This window comes from Phasianus colchicus, chromosome 1 (genome assembly GCF_987193195.1).
Source record: "Phasianus colchicus chromosome 1, bPhaCol1.hap1.1, whole genome shotgun sequence".
Taxonomy (NCBI): Eukaryota; Metazoa; Chordata; class Aves; order Galliformes; family Phasianidae; genus Phasianus; species Phasianus colchicus.
Genome location: NC_143436.1, coordinates 191,044,249 through 191,067,293, shown reverse-complemented (window position 1 = coordinate 191,067,293; position 23,045 = coordinate 191,044,249). Strand labels below are relative to the sequence as shown.

Sequence of the window (23,045 nt, the reverse complement as noted above, 5' to 3'; positions counted from 1 at the left end):
ACAAGTTAAAGTCATGCTTGCTTTCTCATTGTCAAGATAAAAATGAGCTGCAGCTACCAGTTTGGTTCCCCAAGAGTATTTCTTTTCCTCAGAAGAAAATCACAGCCCCAGCCTCAATATATTGTTTTCCTTGTTGCATTATCAGCTGAGTAGCAGAGGATTGACAGAAACTTGAGAGTGGCTCTTCTGCTCTTGCATGAGATTTGCTTTATGCACAGAAAAAGATGGTAATTTTACAAAAGAACTTTCATTTCATGGACTTTACAATGCTACTGCATCAGAAAATGTGCAGAGAAAATGTGCATATCTTAGATTATCCATCTAGTACTTAGACAAATACTAAAAAAAGGTGGAAAATGAAAAATCAAATATCTCTAGATAGGCCATATTCCCTACAGAATTTGCAGATTTGAAGATTTGGACTGCTGCTTGTAGAAATTTCTGGAAAATATTTATTTATATAATTCATCAATCCATTTGTTGGATCAGGACTTAAAAATCCTCTCTGCCTAATAATAAAACTGCTGTGTCTAGACCAAGCTATTTGCTTGGGATTGTCTGTGACTTTTGTTTTGGGTATTATTTTATAATAATGTCTTTCATTTCTAAGTTAACCATGCCTCATGATTGCCTCATGATCTGGGCTGAATCTAATTTTAACCAGGATGGGTTTTGCTTTGTCCTCATTTTCTAGTAATTAAGAACAACAGAAAATGTACCATGACATTGTTATTCAGCTGACAGTCATTTATGCATCCTTCCTGAAAGCTAGTTGTTAAGACCAAATAAGTTTAGATTTTATCTTCTTTATGATATTTCATACAAGATACTTCCTTCAGGTGAAGGTTTAAAAAAAAAAAAAAAAAAATCTGTTACAATTTCTAGACTTTTTCAAATAGGCGTTCTCGGTGAATGCAGTTGGGAATTAACCTTTTAATTAATCTAGTGTTATTGCAAAGAAGGATGGCTTTGAACATTGGTAAGGTCAGTCTGCAAGGAATAAATGTTTTTGCTTCAGAGGTAACTTTGTTAACTTCTAAATCATTCAACTTTCTGTCTTCCTCTGCTTTCTAAAACTATAAAAACTACCCAAAAATTCACCAAGGAAAAAGGAGAAAAATTACCAAAGCCCAAAGGTAGACAGACATGACAGACACAATCAAGCAGTAGCTTTCAAAAGCCATATTTCGACAGATGTGGTTAAGAAATGTAGAATCTTGATTTTCAAGAAAATTCAGTGAACTGGTAACAAATCCAAATTACTGTCTGTTTCTCAGATAGTCTTCAATGCCACATCATATGAATCAGAATTTTTATAGAATTTTTAAGCTGTGAAATGCATTTCATTATTTAGTAACCCTGCCAGCTGTACAATGTAACATGATACAAAACAAGTGTCTGATCATATCAGCATGGACTTTAGCTTAAGTTTTCAGAGATGGAGAGCCCAGTTCACTTATTTAAAACATGAGAGCTGTAGAAAACATAGACAGAAAAAAATTTCCTGTTCTTCCATTAGATGTATGGAATGAAACTGCAATTTAACAACTCTAGAAGAATCAATCTACATACTGTAAAGTAATTACTAGTTGATTTTCACATTGATGTTCAGATGTGAAAAAATGCCTACCTGTTCAAACAAGACATAGACAAACTTTAGGTGTCAATTTCCCAAAGAAATTCTATAGATAGACTTACTGTATATGTCCCTGAAATATGTGTGTGTATCCCACTCCTTTTTGTTGCAGTTTTGTCAGCTGCCTTCAGTTCTACGCATCATGACCAACTCGTTGCCTTGGTTTGGTGTAAGCTCTATGAAATCTGAAAAACTAAATAAGGCTGTAGATCCAGTAGATTTGAGTGGCCCTTCAAAAAATATCATTTATTAGTTTGTATTTAAATAGCTTTCATAGAGATGGTGATAGGTTGTTCTCTCCTACTCACTGAAGGTAAGGTAGGACTAAAGGAGTGGTGAACTTGTGTTCATTTCTTCTGTGAGACCCAAATGTTTAAATGCATGACATTTTCCATGACACAAAACTGAGCACACCCACATGTAGTGCAATTTAATGGGATGCACTCTTGCTGGCCAGCCTCACTAAAGCAAATATTTATTTGATCCTACTCTGGCTTCGTATTTCCCTGCGTTCTGATTATAGTAACTGCTATTTTGCTGGCTTGCTGCTTATACAGGGCTTTATTAAATTTTCTGAAGGTGCAAATAATTTTGCCACAATTATTCTGTACCAAAAGTCTGTGAAAGGATAAAGATCCAAAGATCCAAAGCTGCTTTCTCAGTAAGTGCCCTGTTTCTTGCTTTGACTCTTACAGGTGTCAAACACATGCAGATTCACCTGACACAAATAGGCTTTCTACTGAATACCCAGTTAAAATGTATTCAAGTCAGCTTTTTTGTTATTAAAAATGCATAGCCTTTAAGAGAAGGGATGGATAAAAAATAGTACAAGATTCAGATATTTCAGGTTTATAATAACCTGAAAGAACAAAGATTGCTTCTTTACAAAATAATTTTATCTTCAGAAGAAGTAATGGTCTGGTTGCATCAGAGTGATAATTAGATTATTTTCCAAGTTTATGTACATAGAACATTTTTATTTTTGTTTATGAAGAGCCAGAAAAAAAACAGTATTTGTTTCTACGCAAGCATCACAGCAAAAGAAGTAGGAATGCTATGAAAGTTTATGAGTTTTTTATGTGTGCAAACAATGTGTTCAAAGAACAGTTAAGGGATGGCAACTTTAAGCATTCATAATTAGGGAAATGCAAGAATAAAGAGGATATAAGCAACTTTCTATGGCCCTTTGTGGCCATATATTGTAATGTAGTACTACAATATAACTCAAACATATTCTAATTGCATGGTTATTTTTGTTTTCACAGGCTTCATTTAGTGAGGTGGAGGGTTGTTTATATGGCATTTCACATTCAACATATTCTGTGTTCATTATTTAATGCACACAGATCAAACTGTGCTCTCTTTACAGAATTATTAATTTTCTAATTGATTTTCCTTTTAGACTGAGTCTGACCATAGTATGCAAGTAGATCATAAATATTAATGAGTTTATTTTCACAATAGCCTAGTGTGATTAGTACTTTTAACTCCTTAGAGAAAAAAGTTCTGAGATCAAATGAGTCCATCAGCTCCTGTATCCAGCTTGCAACATCAAGAATGAAGTTCATCTCTCATCCTAAATCCTAAGCTGTTTTCAGTCCAGGTTAGAAAAAGGGGAAATAAAAAAGTGACTTCAGTGAACAGACTTTTATAAATGCACATGTAATATTCTGGTTGCTTCGAATATTAGCAAGCAAGACTAGCTGACCTGTTTAAACTGGAAGTTTAAGTTTCAGGTGGCCAACATCAGCTGATATAAATTCCACCTAAGACTGACTTACTGGAACATGCAGGATTATGCAATGTTTTTTTTTTTATTTCCAAACCCTGACTCTCCCTAATTTCAGCTGAAGGTGCTGATGTTCAGCACTTCTGCAAATAATGGTCATCTCCCAAGGCCTTTCAAAAGTGAGGGTATCTCATTTCCACACCTGCGGAAAGCTTGGTTTATGTGAATTGCTTAGCAAATTTGTGGCAAAAAGCATGAATAGAAAGAGTTGTCTGTGACAGCATTTGTCTACTTTAGCCTGAGAGCATCCTTTTTCTTCATATAGCCTTGGTCCATAATTTTCTCATTTGCGTAAGAAATGATTCTGGCAGCCTGCAGGTGCACAATTCCTGTGTCCTCCACTGCACAATAAATTCCCAAAGGAATGTCTTGTCTGCACAACGTGATAGGGCTGATGAGGAAATCATACAGCCTACTGCAGGGAACCTGCTCTGGTGGGGAACTGGGCTTGATGATCTCCAGAAGTTCCAACCCTTACTATTCTGTGACTCTGTGGTACTTCTCTTGCTATAGAGTACCTTACTTTTCAGTGTTACATTTATTTTAATATATGCAAGCCATAATTTAAGAAAAGCAGAGTCTAGCTTTTACTTAGCCCTAGGCTGCATAAATAGCAAAGCTATCAGTGAAAATATCTATACTCAAGTAGTCTTGGAATTGTGAGCAGAGGCAGGGCCAAAATTTAAAATGACTCTCTGCAGCCTTGGATCAAGTTTGCACAACTTAGCTGGGGGCAGGACTGCTGCCTGCAGAGCCACAGGCTTCTCCTACTTCAGTAGTAACTGCTGGGAGCAGCTTTTGCTAATTGAACGAGACGAGATAAACACTTCCCCTGGAGGTGTCACTGGTATTTTTGAGCAACAAAGCAGTGCAGATGCTAGAATTCTCTCTCTTTCCTGGTTTTACTAACTTAGCTCTGATATTCATCCCCATTTGTTCCAGTCCCTGTTGAAAAGATTTTTCCTCCTCTTTCCTGAGAAAATCTCAAGTTCAGCCTTCCTTGAGTTTGTCATTACACACTATAGATCTCAACTTATTTTAAAATGGACATATTAAGCTTCATGTATTGGGGTTACGTATGTATCTGTGAAAAGGAAGATGAGGACTTGGGATGACATTTTGACATTTCTTTTTCTTATCAGTACTGCTATTTCAACAAATCACACTATTCCTCCTTGTCTTTTTATTCCTGCTCCATTGTTTCGTTCTCTACTAGTGCTGATGAACCTTGATATGAGGCTGGGAGCTCAGTAAGTCCATAAAACCTGTAAGAGGATCAAATCTTGACTACACTGGTCAGCATAAGTGAGCAGGATGCGTGAGAGGGGATCGTAGGGGAGATGAATGCATGAGATGCAGTTATTGGATAATCTTGGTTTCTCTCTGCAGTAATTCAGTTGGTGTTGTGCTATTGAAAGAGGGTCGGAAGAGCATTGAGAAATTACATAATTTAAATGCGTAGTTATAACTTTAAATAAATGCATAGATGTATGTATAACAGATCACTTACATAATTTTATTCACTATAGCTGGATAACTGTGAAGTCACTAGCAGTGTGTAGTAGGAAGAGGAGCCTAATGTTCTGTATTCAGCTAAGTAGGGCAGCCAGGTGTGAAGACTGGGAGAGGGCTTCTGCTGCAAAACACAGAGGATGTATGGTGTAGTGTGCTGGGCAGAGCTGGACAAAAATAAAATCTTTATTTTTGGTAGAGAAAACAGGAAGAGCAAGCAATTGGGCAATATTCACATATTATCTATGTATTAGATTATATGATTACTTTGTTATCTTCTGATATAAAAGCAGGGTGTTTTGCTGTGCTGCATTTCCACCACAGGTGTAGCCCTCTGAGAAAATTACACTGTAACTGGTAGCATTTACCTTCTCTCCCTCTTCATTTGCTTTATAGTAACCTCAGCACAGCTGCCCCATGGCAGAAGCTGTGCTCCAGGTGATGAAAGAGATGCCAGAGAAGAATTTGTGAGGCTCAGTGTTTCCACATTGGGGGAGTGAAGCAGCAGAGCTGAGGGGATCAGGGAATGGGAGGGGAGAGTACATATAGGGCTGCACAGGAAGCTATAGGGGGAGAGGAATAATAGAATCACCAAGGTTGGAGAAGACTCCAATATCATTTAGTCCAACCACTTACCTACCACCAATATTTTCCCAGTAAACCATGTCCCATGGTACAAAATCTAAACATTTCTTGAACACCTCTAGGGACAGTGAATCCACCACCTCCCTGGGCAGCCTGTGCCAGTGCCTCACCACTCTTCAGAGAAGAAAGTTTTACTAATATCCAGCCCTCCCTGGCAAAATTTGAGGCCATTCCCTCTCATCCTATAGCTAGTTGGCGGGAGAAGAGGCTGACCCCCATCTTCCCACAGCCACTTTTTAGGGAGTTGTAGGGAGAGATGAGGTCTCCCCTGAGCCTCTTCTTCTCCAGACTGAACAATCCCAGTTCTCTCAGCTGCTTCTTGTAAAACTTGTGCTTCAAAGCCTTCACAGTTTCAGTGCCCTTCTCTGGACACACTCCAGGGCCTCAATGTCTTTCTTGTAGTGAGGGGCCCAAAATTGAACTCAGCATTCGAGGTGCAGCCTCACCAGAGCTGAGCAAAGGGGGATAATCACCTCCCTGCTCCTGCTGGCCAAACTATTTCTAATGCAGGCCAGGATGCTGTTGGCCCTTTTGGCCACCTGGGCACATTGCTGGCTCATGTTCAGCCCAGAAGTGGAGCCCAGAGGAGGAGCTAAGAAGGCATGAGGACTTCTGTAGTCTCCTGTAGTACTTCAGTACAGACACAACAGAAAAAGGAGTGTTTTGAAAGGAAGAGTTGAAAACTGTGGGAAGAGGTATGCAAGTGATGTTATTAACAGGACAAAGGGTGCAGAAGTGGCTACAGCTTGATGCCGGCCAACCGTATGGTTTCACCCACGTCTTTCCTTTGCTTCAGCTTAGTCCAGCTAATACTGATTGTTTATCTATTTTTATTTTTTATTTTTGAAGGTTTACTAATTTCTATAGTCTGCTGCCACATTCATCATGTAATACTAGCAAAGCCACCCTCTTAGAATGTCTTTTTTTATACTGGTGTTTCGAGTTAAAAATCTATTTTAAATTATTGGATAGCAACTAGCAACCTCCAGAGGGCTAAACTGATGCTGTTAACAGGTCCAAATGTGATGCAGCATATGGAGCTGAATACCTCATGGTACAGATTTGCATGCAGGCGGTTTTAATTAGGATTTAGAATTCCTTCAGGAATGCAGCATTCTGGGCTAGCCTCAATCTTGTCAATACACTGTGTTTTTGTTCATGCTGAAGCGTTCAAAAAACCAGTAGGGTCCTCATTTCTTTTTATTTTTGAGGCTTATATGAATTGCTACGTTTTTTCCCTAGCTGCCTGCTTTGTGTATGATTATAATCGGTATCTATGTGCATACCATAAAATGTTGCAGTCTTTTTCTAACGTTGTACCAGGTCAGTTCAAAATAAATATAATCTGAAGCTTTTTGACATTGCATAGTTTGATTTTTTCCCTGCGATACTTCTTAGCTGCAAGAACATGCTGTAAGTCGATGGTTTTGTGCCATCTTGTGAGCAGAAGGTGAAACTACGTCCAGCTAGTAGAAGAAAGAGGTACTTTTGTTAATATTCATTTCATTTCCACAACACAAAGTAAAATTATTTCAATATTAAATATATATATATGACAGTACTGTAAAAAAATCACTACACTGCATTTTACCTGTATTTTTTTAAAAAACAGTGGATGCATTTTACACATACTGAGCAAGCACCTGCTTATTTCAGTAAATTGAGAAAATAAATCATGTGTTTGCTTTTTTTTTTTTTTTTTTTTTTTCTCCCAAATAAATGAACTTCTTGGTGTACAAAGTAGAAAAGCCATGCAGGCTCTCAGTGTTCATTGCTGACAGAATTCCTTCCATGAAACAATCTGGTTCTTACAGGAAGCCTCTTGTCTTCTAAAAATCACTACCTGTTTCTTAGAGATAACACAATATAAACTGAACAAAGCACTGCAAGTTATTGTATTAGCGCAAAGAAAAACTTAATTCCTGACCTTAGAAATTCTTCTGTCTCCTGAAGCCTGGCAGGGAGGTGGGGGGGAGAACACTAAAAGAAAATTACACTGGCAGTGACCAACCTATAATTGTGTTATTATTAGTAGTAATTATTATTATTAACATCACTGTAGTTGCACAATGTCTTGAGCTTGGAAGAGCAGAATGGAAAAACTCCTCAGTCCTGTCATGGCTTAATTGATTATTCTTGTGACCTTGAGCAAGCTGTTTTAATTCTGTGCCTAATTTTTCCCACCTTTAGATGATGTGCATGCTTTTTTTCAACAGGATATTATCAGACTTGACTACCACTTGTAAAGCTCTTCAGGCTTCTTGGATGAAAGGTATTGCTGCGAGACAGTGACAAGCTTGTTAGAAATCTACTTGATAAGCAAAAGAGCAAGTCATTCACAATAAGTATAATTATTCAAAGATTTAAGCTTCTTAATCTACTTCCACAGTTTTGGCAAGCAGATCGTGATTTCTTCCATTTTATGTAATGAGAAGAGTATTTTTTTCCCTTTTTACTCTATAGATTGATTGCAAATATTCAGAATTCAAGCTGTGTTGCTCATTTGCAATCAGTTGAATGAGTAATGTTATTTCTACTCATGATTGGATGAATGCCCAAGGACTTGTGTGTGCAAATCATAAAGTTTGTTTTCTCAAGATACTCATCTGTATGACATTGAAATTTGTTGCCTCTGAAGAGCAAAGCCAGTAAAATTCAACTCATCAAAGACCACTGAAATTTCTGAGCACAAGAGCAAGACAAAGAGGTGCTGACATTTTTTAATGGGTCTTCATGGATTAAACTTTGTCTAAATGGACCAAATCCTACATCAAATGTTTTTAGCTTTTGCCTGTAGCTAAGAATGTGAACCAATTTAGGGTATTGAATTCTGGACCTAATATTGTGCAGATGGGGATTGTTGCTTGACCTGTTCAAAGGTAGTTTTCAATAAGAGTTCCTGCAGATGATTAGAGATGGGGTATTTCAAAACAACTCAAATCCTGGGTTGAGGGAGGAGGCAAGTGAGGAAGGGATGAGGATAAGGTTGCATTGGGACTCAGCTGCATGCATTGTTTAGCCCCAGACTGCAGTAGGGTGACTGAATCTTTAAGGGGTCATTGTATCTAGCAGAAATTTTTCTGCAGAAATTACTGTCCCAGTGATCTTCTCCAAATTCTGTGGCTTATATGAAGGCCTGCCACTTCTAAGGTGTGCAGGTTTGACCCATACTGAGGATGGCTGTAGAACATCAGTAGGATTTGAGACTTAAAATGCTGATGCTTAAGAGAGAAAACATGTAGTACTGCTATTGTTTCCTTTGACAAAACTTACTATGCTAAGTAAAAAAAAATCTTCCTGATCAACTGGCTTTAAAGGGAGTTTGGGAACAGGATCTACTCATGAAAAGACTACCACTTCATACAATATTGCAGCACCTTTTTTTCATTTCTGACATCTATCAGCTATATCTATAATAATGCTTCAGCTGAGTGAAGACACATCAAATTTTTGTGCCTTGATTCATTCATCTTTATATCTTACAGATGTCAGGGTACTTTCCTGTAGGTTGAGAGCCTCTCTAGACCAGTATCTCCTGGCTGTTCTTACTTTATAGGATGTTGTAGAGCCTTGTGACTCCTGTAATCAACTTTGGTTTCTTTTGCAGCTCTCATTGCTAGCAGAAGTAATGTGTAATATTTTGAAGTATGTGGTCCATCCATATGAAGAGCAGGGACATGTGCCTTTGAATGGCAACTTTCACTGTCAGCTTAGGGCACAGATTAGTTTGAGTTGATCTAAGATGAAGCTTTTTGTTTGCACTTTCTGTGAAGCAAAGAGTACATAGGACTTTTGTAAAAGAAAATCCTCTTCGGCCCCAACTAGAATGACATCTTCCCAAAGAGCTTCATTCACTGGCAGTCTAACAAATGTAGGTTGTAAGAATAGCTCTATTTCCATTCAGGTGCTTTAATTTGGCTATTATAATTTGTTACTGAAAGTGTCTTTCCTTTTTTTTTTTTTTCTGGAGAGTTGACTTTGGTCACATTTAAGGGTTTTGACCATTCACCCCTGCTGGACTCACATCTTCAGTCCTGTTTAGCTGACACCTACCTGACAAACACAGCCTTAGGAATGGTCCTTCAGACAGTACAATGTGAGGAGCAGCGATGTTGCAGTAATCTCACATTTTAGAGAGAATGATCGCTTATAAAAAACGCACGTTCGTATTAAAAATTCACAGCAGCACACTCTACTCCCCCATTATAGGTAATTACAGAGGATTTTAAATATCTGATGCTACTTGGCAGCGTACAATACTCTGTCAGCAGCAGGCACTGATTTGTAATTTAATTATCATAAGACATCCACCTGTTCTTTTGTCAAATGAAGAGTAGCACTTCCGTGCAATCATGACTTTCCCTCCAGAAATTTGAATTAACCCTTACAGAAAGCTCAGTTTCTAGGGAACTGGGTAACTTCAAGTACATTTACTGAAATCCATTAGAACAGGATAATGTAGACAAATGAGCCATTCCTGCAGGAGAATCTCAGCTCTGGTTTGGTATTTTCAGCCTTATGTTCTCAGAAACTTTCCTCACCCCTGGCTTTTTGCTGTGTCAAGCTGATTTGGTTCAATGCTGAAGGCATTTCAGTGAGGAGATGATGTGGGAGGAGAGATGCATGAAAATCAATGAGTTTGGTGCTAAGAACATGATGCAAACATGTAACAGGATTGACCCAGAAATGCTCTAGGCTTCTGCTTTATGAGTAATGGGAATGCTGGCCTCAGGGTGGGAGGGAGATAAAGACAAATAGAGAAGTGGCATTCTGTTCTGTAAACTTTCCAGTTTATGGCAAATGAACTTGGATATTATCTAATTTGTTGTGGAAATACACAGTATCAGATAAAATTATAGACTTCAATTAGAAAGTATATGTTTTCAATGAAAGGTCTACAAAAAGTGTTCTGCTTTTCAGGAGCACAGGGCTCCTGGTCAGCCAAACTACTCTGGGACTTGGCTCTCATTTATGTAATGTGCACACTGCAGTGTTGTGATGGAAAAAAGGTCTTACTGATGGACATGAAGAAATGTTCTCTCTTTAATGCCACCTTATGCTGCTTTTTGTGCTGTTAAGCTGAGTGAATGTTCCAGCCAAGTATCCTCAGGGCTTCAACCACTGCTGTCGTGCCTGTTTGGAAAGTGGTTGCAGGACATTTTCATTTTTGTCATTTTCCAATAAGATGGGATGAGTCTGATGTTCTGCAGCTCTTTCTCAAAACCATCTTTTAGCAAATGACTCACTTTAGAGAGGATGTCTCTGAGTAGTAGTCTTTTTTGGAAAGAGTACTTGCTGGATTCAAAATATAATGGATTGCTTGGGGCTTAAGAGATTTGTGTGCCAAGTGTTTAATGGGACATTGGTTGGAGTACTGTCTATTAGGCTGATGGCTTCTTGCCCGAAGAATACTTGTCTGGTGCCAGTCATTTTGTAGATTCATTAATTATGTTATCTGAAAAGTAAGTATGTAAAGGGTTGCAGGCATATCCCAGAAAGAAAAAAGAGAATCAATCGTGTCACATGGGTATTTGAAAAATAACTGGCAAATGCTTCCATGTATCTGGGTGAAAGCAGGAATAAACCGAGATGATTTCCTTTGGAAGGATAAGTAAATGAAGCACCAGGGCCTGGTGCTCCAAGTGAGCAGCAGGAGCAGCAGAGAATTCTGCTTTGCAAAGTCGTTATGAGCATACCTGAACTTGAAACACCATTGTTTTCCTGTTTGAACATTCAAATAAGTCTCAGATTTTGTCTTTTCCATAGTCTTTGATTCCACACATTGCAATGGTTGAGCACATACCTTTCAAATGAAAGCATTTATAGTTACACTAAACAACACTGTGAGCACAAGAAAGATGTGGAGCTGTTAAGTTGGTCCAGAGAAGGGCCATAAGGATGACCAAGGGGCTGATGCACCTCTACTATGAAGAAAGGCTGAGAGAGGTGGATTTGTTCAGCCTGGAGAAATTACCCATTCTGTAGTTTTATCCTTCAAAACTGCTTTATGGGTATAAAAGGCAAGGTTTTGGATGATGGGGGCTGCAGGGATGGGCTTTGTGAGGAGAGGAAGGTTCTACCCCAGTCCAGATTCAGCCATTAGCAATATAGAATAAGCCAAGTTGGAAGAAACCCACAGTCGATTCTACAGCAGGCCCACTCAAAACATGGCTGAGCCCATTCTCTGGGGGGAAGGTGCCCCATGAAAAGGAGTCTGGAGGTCTGGCAATCTAATTTGATTTTGAGGGTTACTGTTACACCCTTCATATTATGGTCAAGCTGCTTGCTTTCTCTTTTTCTTCTGTTACTTTTCTGTGGAAAGGGAAGTTAAAACACCTCACAACATATTTAGGCTGCAGGGTGAGGGGAAATGTTTTCAATGGAGAGTAAGTTTCACCTGCCCGTGGCTCTGTGAAAGTGTGTGTGTATCCATGGAAATGCATTGTAGTTTACTATGAAAAAAATGGAAAATAACTCAAGTATTTTGTTCAGAAAAGCTACAAAAGTGCAGTTATTATTGTGAGGGTGTGAAATGTGAGAAGGCTTTACAGCTCAGCAGAGCAACATAACATTGTTGTCACTACTGGCCCATGCCAGAATGTCCTCTCAGATGCCTATGTGAAGATAGCAAGTCTACTGTATCCATGTGATGATGTGAGGGCTGCTCCAAAAGTAAGCTCCTGTTTCATTATGTTGGCCCATGACACTGAAGGTGAATGCTGGTGGGATGGGAGTAGAAGCTGAATCTTCCCATGAGTATTCCCTTACATTTTGTTGCCATGTGGCAGATGGCAGCAGTGGGGCAGCCTGACTAAAAGATGCTCTGACATGGAAGTGTATGGAGCCAAGGTATGAAATTCTTCTATGCAGAAAAAAATGGCAAAGTGTGAAACTGAATTCCTTAATGTAGAAAAAATGGCACCCATTGACATTCATCAATGTTTGCTGAACAGCTATGGAGACCAAACAGTGGATGTGAGCACTATGAGGTGGTGGGTGGTGTGTTTTAGCAGTGGTGACAACAACAGTGGATCACCTTTGCTGGTGCAGATTTTTACTAGTGCAACGTGCAGGCTCTTGGTTCATCACTGTCAAAAATACATAGCTAATAGTGGTTACTGTATTGAAAAATAGTGTTTTGTAGCTGAGAAGTGGCTCTATCAAATAGTGTTATCATGCTCTTTGTGTCTGTTGCAGTTTCAGTGGAAAGAAAGAGGAGGCATTACTTTTGGAGTGAGCTATGTATGAGGCTTTCTCTCACTGATGAAATGTTAGATACAGAATTAAGTATTCTTTCTAGAACAAATTAGAAAACCCAAGAGTTATAGTAATGTCTGATAGTTTATCCAATATCTGATATTTACATTAGTACGTAGCCATTGCTTCCTGAAAACTTATTTCTCCCTCCTTATCTTTTTTTTCTAGAAATACCGTTATCAAGATGAGGATGTTCCACACGATCATACTTTGCCTCGATTGACCCATGAAGTGAGAGGCCCAGAGCTTGTTCACGTGTCAGAGAAGAACTTATCTCAAATAGAGAATGTCCATGGATATGTCTTACAGTCGCACATTTCTCCTTTGAAGGTAGGATCAGTGTTTACTGTGGCTTTGATTCTCCAGTATGAGAAAATGTATAATGCAAAGGCCCTGAGAAACTTATCTTGTTGTGCAAACAGCCAGGCTGTGTTTTGGAATGTACTGGTTCGATTTGATTGTCCCGTGTCTGGATTTTGAGGCTGTATTGTAATAGGTGATGGTTTAGCTGGCAAAGCTTGTATTGAGATGTGAGATTTTTGCTTGAGGAAAAATCACTCCTGGCAAATGAGCCTTCTTTTCTGTACACTGAAAAAGAATAATGTATGTTCTCAATATACCATGATTTTGTAACAGAAGGATTTCCTTCCTGACTGTCCTCATAAATTGGAAAAAAAAAAAAAAAGTGCCATTTGATGGAATCCTGTTTTTTCCATCTCTCAAATAGTTATATCAAAGTCATAAGATGTGAAATGAAAAGGGAACTCATTTGTCACCATTCAGATCTACTGCTCAAACATGTGCTGTTTCCTCTGCGTTTTGTTACCATTCAGAGTGATGTAGAGACATCTTTCTGTCAATGAAAGCAACTATTTACAGGGATTTTGTGTGTGTGTGTGTCTGAGTGTGGTGTTCTCTGATACATTTGACTGGGCAAAACGTTTATCTTCATGGTGAACCTGGATATTAACCAAAAAGAATTCAATTTTGGAAAATTTTGCTCTTTTGCAATAGTTTGAAGAAGTTCCTAACACTCCTTTAGTAAAAGCAGCACGATAGTATTCATATTGGTTGTTCTTTTCTTCCTGCCTGGAAAAGGGAGGAAAAAAGTGAAGTATTTTTAATAATGGTGGTGATGTTCTGGGTAATGGATTTGTTCAGGCAGTTAACTGAGAAGCCAACAAGGCAGGCAGGTTTTGCACATTCCAGTGCCAAAAGGTTATGAAATGGGCATTGTTTGTCCAGTAGAGTGATTACAGTGTTGTGACAAGTGAAAGCAAATATTTACTGTTAAAGACAGTAAATTGTGTGAATTCATCTGGCATTCATCAAGCCTTCGTGGAATAGCCAACTGAAACAATATTTTTCTGATGTTCTTGGCATTTCTTTGTGTAGTTTATACGTAGTTTGCCTTTTCATGCTTTAGAAGGTTTCCACATTGCCTACCTGACTTCCACTGTAGAAACCACCAGTGTTACATTTCTTCATGCAGAAGTGGGTGAATTCAGTTATTTGCAAAGGATGACCTCCATTTAACTTCAGTGTAATCTCAGGGGAAAACAGTAGACCAAAAAAATTCTTGCCTGCAAGAGAGACATCCCCACTCTATTTGAAGTGAAGAGCATTCAGAGATATCTGCAGTTGTCTTCAATGGGCCCAGTGTAATCACTTCTGCAATAGTAGGAAGTTGTTTTCAGTAGTTGCTTCCTGATGTGTAGATGAAAAGCAATGAAGTATTTCCTTTAAGAATTCATTATGTCCTGCAAGTTCTTCTCTGAATGGGAGGATTTCTGTCTTTGGTTCTGTCCCTTTCCCATCTTTCCTTCAGACTCACATTGGATGCAATGTCTCATTTCTGCCACTTAGTCTAAATTTAGTAATTGGTCTTTTCAGATGGCTTTGAAGTTTCTGCTTTTTTCTTGTGCAGTCTTTTACCCTTGTCTTTTACCCTTCAGAAGAGAATTAGCTCTGGAGGCTGAAGCCCATCCATGACATTGTGGTACCCTGACTGTCTGAAACATCCGCTTTGGGTTCGCTTTTGTTTCTGATGATCAACAGAAATTCCCTTTCTAAAGATTTGTGTTACGTAAATTTCTGCATATTTGAGAAATACGATTCAAAACTCTCTAAAACCCAATCAGAATAGGTTATTGGGTTTTTTTTGAACTATGGATTTTTCATCCTATTCCTAAATATTCTTCAGTATTCCACTTTCTTCACAGCACTATTCTTCACAATGTGGCTGCACTGAAAAATAACTAAATCTGGGGCACACTGCCTCTCAACTCGTAGTGTGCCCTCCCAGGGAAAATGCCTGCAATATAGATATTTTGCTCTCTTGTGTGAGATATGGAACTGCTGAAATCCTGCTCGGAGGATATAGAACAGATGCTGAAGTCAAACTACAGCTTGTCAGCTCTGTTTTTATGACTGAGAAGACACTGGCGTTTGGAGTGGGTAAAACTGTCAGGAAACTCCAATGAGAGCTGTCTGCACTGGAAAGGCTGACTGGTTCTGCCTCTGTTTTCTGGCTATAGGTCAGAATATTTGCTGCAAAGGGAATCTGTGTGTAAATCAGAGTCAAAACTTTGCTTGTACTGAGAGGGATCCCGTAACTCCTATATCACTGTCAGCCTGACCCAGCCTGCATGGGGGTGGCACTCTGACTCAGTGGGGTTAAAATAACTGCCTGACTTACCTGTATTTCACAGTGGGATATGCAGCAGCCTGGTGCACCTCTCAACAAATTTCTGAGGCGGTCTTTTGTGTTTACTGGCTGCAAAGAGCCCTGATGACAGGATGATTTTCCAGAGTTTGAATGAATCATAGAATGATAGAATGATGGAACAGCAGTATCACAGAACCAAAGAATGATAGAATGGCTTGGATTGGAAGGGATGTCAGAGCTGCCTATTTTCACTCCCCGTGCCATGGGCTGATTGCCACTCACCAGATCAGCTGCCCAGGGCCTCATCCAACCTAACCTTGAGAACATCCAGGGACAAGGCATCCATAGCTTCTCTGAGCAGCCTACGCCAAGGCCTCAACATGCTCTGGATAAAAGGCTTCCTCCTAAAATCTGATCTAATTCTTTCCTCTTTTAGTTTAAAATCATTTCTCCTTGTCGTATCACTATCATATTTTGTAAACAATTAAGTCTTGTTTTTTATAATCCTCTTTTAAATTATGAAAGGCTGCAATGAAGTCTCATTATACTATACTCAATAGTACAATAAAATAAAAATGTTGAGCATGAAAATAATATATCAAAGATGTTTTGGAACCAAAGGATAATCTCAAGGCCGAGAGCCATGTGTCCATCTTAATGTCCTCACTTTTTACTCTGCCAGACTCAAGTCACTTAGGAAAAGGTTGCTTGTTTCCATGCAATTGTGTTCATTTGGAAAGAAACTTGTGAAGATCGTGCAATTAGAAAACTCCCCTCCAGAGTGGCTGTAAACTAAATTGTACCACAGCCATCTCTGGAAGCCATAAGAGTTATTTATACACTGTCTGTTTGGGTAGAGTGCTTGGTACCATCACACTGCCCTGGCTCTAAGTTCCTAGTAAGTATCTCAGTGTGCATTCATAAGCCAGCTTGAAGTTTTTATCACAGTCTTGCATTATTACAGCTAGAAGTTTAGTGAATAGTTGAGATTCAGAAGGATAAGCCATTGACCTGTCTTTACTACTGCATATATTTGTAAGTACAGTGTCCCAGGGATTTTTGAAAGACTTTCTAATCCTCAGCACAAGGATTCAGCCCATCTTTATGAACACATGTGCAATTCAAATGCTTGATGTACTGTGTTGCATAGTACAAATATATCTCATAATGGATTCCAAGTTGTTTGTACAAAGTAGTAAAGAAGTTATCTGTAGTTTCACTTTCTGGATTATGTACTTTGATGTAGTCCACAATTATCCTAGTGTAGTTAGCCTCTATTGGATACTTCAAAGGGATTGGGTTTTGTCAGATACCAAGATGTAAAGCAAATTTTCTTTAACATCTCAGCAGTTTTATTTGCTGAATAATCAGAAATCTGGTCCTCAGCCTTCATGAAAAGAGACACTCAGGTACTGATTATGCTAAAAACTCTTTGGGAATGTGTAGAGGTTTTCTAATATGGGCTAGCCAGTCTTGTTATCTTTTGAATCCCTACACTCTGGTGGACAGTAGCCACGTTACTTCCTGATGGAAGATAATAATAGGAAAGAACAGTTACGATGAAAAGAGGAGCCTCTTTTCATTGAGACTTCCACTTTTGTACCCTCAGATTTCTTCATGAACTGTCAGGCAGCATCTCCTATCCCCTCAACGCAGCGATTGTATGTGCTAAATATTAGAAAGCTGCAAGCTTCTGCTAAAGGTTGATCTACCTAATAGTGTGGAAAAGGTAAAATTTGCAATAGCTTCAGCAACTTTGAATGTCAAACAGAGAAGTTCAAAAGGAAGTTTTTGGTTATGCTCCTGTATTAACATTTGGAGAAAATGTTAGCACCTCAGCAGTTCTTTGCAAGAGTTGACATACTGCGATGATAAATGTTCTTTACAATTTGTGAAGGTAAGGAAATTGTGGTGTTTTAGTCCACGAAATGAAAATGTGTGTAATATAGAGTAGTTGTAGTGCACTTTCCCCTGTTTTACACTAGATGGTGCGATTAGCTCAGAGTCCTTTGATCAGACTATTAAAGCTTCAGCAACGTTCTATTGAGGTCTTTATATGGTTTAGAAAGTGCTAGTTCAGTAAAAATTGCCTTGTTGGAAATCAGGTGCCTTCGGAAGCACTGGTGTGTTGAGAAATCTGAATACAACACAGACGTACCTGGAATTTAGACATGCAAGCTCTGTCTCCAAATGAAGCGATCTTCTCTTTCTTTTCCTCCTAGGAATATTGCTAATCAGTGTTCATTAAATAACGGGAACCTCTGGCTTCTGAATGAACCTTATTAGCATTATTGTGATACTAGATATCTTGTTCTTTAAAGTACATTTATCTTTCTTTAGGTAAGCCTAGAAGTAAAAATCCATACAAGGACCTTGGTTCTCTGTGATTTCTTGCATATTTTAAATGCCAGGCTATTCCTGTTAGTGATCCCTGTTTCCCAATTTAAAGCAAGGTTTAAGTGTAAGCATCAATGGCAGTTGTGCAAAAAGAAGTAGCATGTAAATCACTGTTATTATCTTATCCTAAGATATTTTTAAATAAGGAAGTTCAGTTGTCTCAGTTGGTTGCTCTTTGATCGCCCTACTTTGTAGAAGGGAAGGAGCTGCTCTGCGTACTCCTCCTGCTCTTGCTGCCCTGCTCCCATGCAACTCAGCATCGTTGCTCCCACCTTATAGAAAGTCAGAACTGATGGAATGACTTTCCAGTGGAGAGAGGGAAAATCCTCTCCATACGAAGCAAATGAGCAGCTTGTTTCCTTAGAGGTCTCCATAGTTGAGTTTATTCATTATTCTGTTATTCTGTTAATTGCTTTCCAGAAGATTTCTTTATTCCATCACCAAAATGCGTTGATTCCAATCTTTTTTGGTAGTGATGGCAAAAGCCTCTATCTTACCAATTATTTGTGGTCCCCCATATGCAACATGGAAAAGACAATGCAATTTGATCATTATTTCTGCTCAAAACTGGGTTTCCCTTTCTCAACTCCCATCTTCTGGTGAGTGCATAGCGTTCTCTTTGCACTCCTATCATCCTTTCTATGTGCCTGAGTGCAGGAAGGTCATTCCTGCGGAGGCAGATGAATTTGGATGTCCCCTTTTCTGTCTCTAATGAAACAGCTTTTGTCACCTCCAAAGCCTGCTTTCTCCCAGCATGAGTCAGACCTTATGATGGTGGCTGCTGTGCTTTTCTGACAAGCTAACAAAGGTGGGGGGGAAGAGAATCTAAGGATAATCCCAGATGATTCATTAATCTGTGTATAATTCCTTAGTCTGAGCTTCCTTGAAACTGTCTCAAAGAGTAACAGTTTTTTAGTGTAAAAATGCAGATTGGCTAAAAACTATTTATTTCATGAATTAATTCAGTCTTCAATAACATTTGAGTTCAAAAGAACACTTGGAAAAATAAGATCAAAACATTCTATACTTGTTGTTGATACTGTTCAACAGCTCCACTTCTCAATTTGAAAAATTCTGAGAGCATGATTTTCTATTTTTTTACTACTGAATTCTGAATCACAAAGTCATGCACTGGTCACACATACAGTGAAAACAACAAAGTCCATGACTCGTGATGTTACAGGGGGTCACTTGAGCTGTAGATTAAGTCAAGAAGTGGCCACAGGGAGCTTCAAAACAACATTGCAAAATAGATTCATGGAGCTGTTTTAGCAGTTGCAGGAAAGTCTTCTGCTCCTGCAAATACCTCCATCTATCAGGAAACCAGAGTTAGACGGCAGCTTTCAGTGTTACCCTGCCAGATTCTCCTGTGTAAATGCAATTTCTAGTGTTTATCTAAATGTGACAAGAAGCCTCACTTACTTTGAGAAGAGTCTGAACATCCATGGTTCTAATTACTGTGGAAGAAAACTATGGCAGAGGTGAGGCTCCTATAGGAAAGAGGATAAGGCTGATTTTGTTTAAATTTCTGTGATTCAGGACAAATAAATGAGGCTGTGCCATAGCACATGCTTTCATTCCTTAGTGAAGCTCCTCAGGGTGGTGGAACCTGTGAGAGGCTGAAGTTGTGGTGATGTGAGGAACAGAAGGCTGAAATTTTCTCTTGCAGTTGCAAAATTAATTGAGGTTACGTAGAGGGCACATTAATGTATGCATAGATATATTAGCAACCCATCTAAAATTTGATCTGGCATCTCTTTCTGTGCTTACACTGACTACATTTCATAAGTATGGCTGATCTGCATGAAGCATTTTTTAGCCCCAGGGTAGCTCAGCCCAGTAGCAGTGATCTTATAGTAATACTTTTGATCTCTGCCCTCCTACCTTCCTATCCTTTGTGGTGATGTTGTGACTTTATTGTTGTGGGTTTTTTTCCTCCTCTTTTTAATATGCAGTTATTGACAAAGCCCCATACTGCAGTCTATATCTGGTATTGGATTTTCACTGAATATTCAGTAGGTTGCTTCATTAAGATACAATGCTTGTTACATGTTTAATCATGTACTGCTTTTCTCTTATCTCTTACTGTAATAGCAGATAGGCATATATCATAGATCTGTATCTGTGATCTCCGTTTTTTAATATGAAAATGCATTTGGATTAAGAAGAAACAAAGGGAAAAGACAAATGGGCCTATGCTTGTTCTAGCTCTTAGAAAAGTACCAAAAAGAGCTCCGAATTTTAATTTCATTTTCTTTCCAGGCAAAATACGCAGCTTATAAATCAATATTCTGAAGAATATTTTGTTTCTCAGTTTCATGTGGGCATGATGCCTTCCGTTTTTTCACCATCTTATTCTGAAGCACATCCTAAAATGATGCAAAATTTGAATGTTGTAGTCCTAATGAAGAATAATGTGGGTCTTTTTGTCATCATACCTAGAGGTGCTGTTCTGTGTGCTGGACTTTTTTAGCCGTAGATTTCTGCCTGATGACTTTCCCCATAGTGTATGTTGCTGCAGACAGTACCTTGTTATCCTTCTGGTTTGTGATAGAATTAAAAAGAAACCACTCAGAATTGCCTCTGTCAGTGAGTGATTTAATTGGAAAAATCTCGGCAAGTTGAGGTAAACCTCAGGCCTTGCAATTTCTTGGTTTTTTTTGTAGTTTTGTTTTTGACAAAATAAATGATGTTCACCCCCACCTCCCTCCCCCTGAGCACAGCAAATTCTGTCAGTGCCTACCAGCCCATTATCTGCTGTTGGATTTGCCTGAAGAATAAATAAAGGAATTTTCAAAGGAATTTGGAAATATTTTCAGGCAATGGACACTGTTTATTTTAGAAAGGCCTCCTAGGTATTGCAGGTCTTTTCAAGTGTTAACCCGAAATGCAGTTTCAGGAGACTCACTCTGTTCCTGATTTGCTGGGTGCTTTATGCGTTAGTATTAATTAGCTGTTACATCTTTTATTCTTTTCAGGTCTCAGATTTCTCCTTAAGGATATTCTTGTTCCTGAGTCTTATTAAAAAAAAAAAAAAAAGTCTCATTGCAAATATTTCTGGCAAAGTCTGTCACTTACAATCCAGAAGATGAGAGATTTCAGGAATCCTTTTTGTCTTTCTATAATATTTTACATAGAAGTAGCTACTCTGTGGTTCACTGAACTGGTTTTCACTTGATGCATTGCCCGCATAAAATTCTCATAGAATATCAAATAAACCAAGAATAGATGTACTATTGTTAAAGGTGGTTGGATTTCTTTATAGGTACTTTTTTTTCTGGATGAAATAAATGAAATATATCAAATAAATCAATTGAATCATTACTATATCTTACAGGCGTAAGATTTGTGTGTTCTCTCAGTTCCTTTACTGAGTCTGTAAGTACAAAAATATCAGTTTATTTGTATGGCATCTGTAATAGTGCTTGCCACCTTTCCAAGTGTTTCATGACCTACTCCTGAGAAGTGCAATAAAGCATCTTGACGTTATTAGTCAGACTGTAAGAGGAGGGATTTTTCTTTGAAGTGTCAGACAGGTTTAACACCAATTGTTTCCCTGAGCTCAGCAGCTGAAATGCCCTTCTGTCAGACTTCAGCTACTGCTGACACTTGGGAATGTACTCTCCATTTTAAATGAAGCATTAAACAGCCATAACACCTTTTCACCAAGGAATAGCCTCATAATTCACTCATTACATCAAAGATCTATGCATTTATACATCCAGTGATGTTCCACATGAAAAATGCCTTTTTTTTCAGTATCAGATATTAAAAAATACAAAGCAGAAGTATTCATGTGGGTCCTCCACTTCAGCTTTTAGCATGAAGAAATAGAATCGATGTGGCCAAGCCTTCAAACCATGTGGAGGAATATCTTGACAGCCTCACTAAAAGGTGCTCAGGTTAATTTGTATTTTGCTTCTAAGTGCTTTCTTTTATAACTCTTGTTTCTTGTGGCTCCTATTTCATCTTCTTGTAATAAAGTTTTGTGAAGTGTGGACCTGTGAAAAAACAGACTTCTGGCACCTAGATAAAAAAAAAGATCTTCCTGAATAGGCTATTATTTTCCATCTATTCTCAAGAATCTAGTTTAAATAAGAACTTTAGGGACTATTATTATGCAGTATGTTGGTACCATTAGCTAACTGCAGCTTCTCAGAATAATTTTTCAAATGAAAAAGCCTTTTAGCCATTTAGTTCCCTGCAAAATATCTATGTCAGCAGACCATGTCATTTGCTTTCTAATAATTTCTTCGTGATAATGGAACTACTCAATCTGAAACAATTGGGGAAAATGTCATGAAACAGTCAGCAGTCTTGATGACTCAGGTGACTTTTTCCAAGATCTGCCTTGTTTACTGCCTTGATCTCCCACAGCACCTCTTGCTGTCATGTCTTTTCTGTTCCTTGTATTTTATTTTCCATACCTCATCATTGTAACATTCTCTTGTTACATCACTGCTATTTTTTTTGTTTTTTCTGAATAGCCTTCAGAATCAATTCTTTTTTTCTCCTTTGGATCTTCCTCACTTTTCTGTTATATCCATTCCTACACCTACACATGGCTTTTGTTAATACTATAAACCACTCACAAAGTACAAGTTTGTACTAGGTAGCTGTTAACACGTAACAAATGATGCCCTTCTTGTTCAAGATGATTGCATTTTTATTGATCAATTTGCTTTTCGGCTGCTTTGAGAGGAGCTCTCCCTGCCTCCCAATTCTCAATCACGATCTTTATGAACAGTTCGTGTTGATTTCTTTTACAGCTGTAAGGTGTCTCCCCCTCCTCTCAAGCAAAGGCAATGTGAACCACACTGGGATATCATCAAGTCTGGTGGTGATGGCCCACTGAAATGGCAGCACTTTGGACAGCTTTCAGTCTTTCAAAAGACTTGCAGATACTCCGAGCAATGTCAGATGCAGTTCATTTTTTTCAGTCAGCAGACTCAAGCCTGCTATATTACACTTGTTATATTCCAAATGCAAACAGAATACTTCCTTTAGACACGTTAGATTTAGAATTTAGCTTATCAGATTAAAATGTTTCATGCAGAAAATAACCGTTTCTCAAAGAAAATGTAAATATTTGATTTTTCAAAGCCTCTCTTCCATTATGGTTATGGTAAACATCTTCATTG

The 23,045-nt window shown here is 38.5% G+C and overlaps 1 protein-coding gene across 6 annotated transcripts in view; it reads left to right on the top strand.

Annotated features, from left to right (window-relative positions):
• DLG2 (discs large MAGUK scaffold protein 2) overlaps positions 1–23,045 on the top strand; it is a 1,008,740-nt gene that overhangs the window by 447,953 nt on the left and 537,742 nt on the right. For all 6 annotated transcript variants that reach the window (XM_090134092.1, XM_090134093.1, XM_090134091.1 and 3 more), the window contains one exon: positions 13,008–13,169. In XM_090134092.1, coding sequence (XP_089990218.1) covers positions 13,008–13,169 — 162 coding nt within the window. The remainder of the gene's footprint in view (positions 1–13,007; positions 13,170–23,045) is intronic.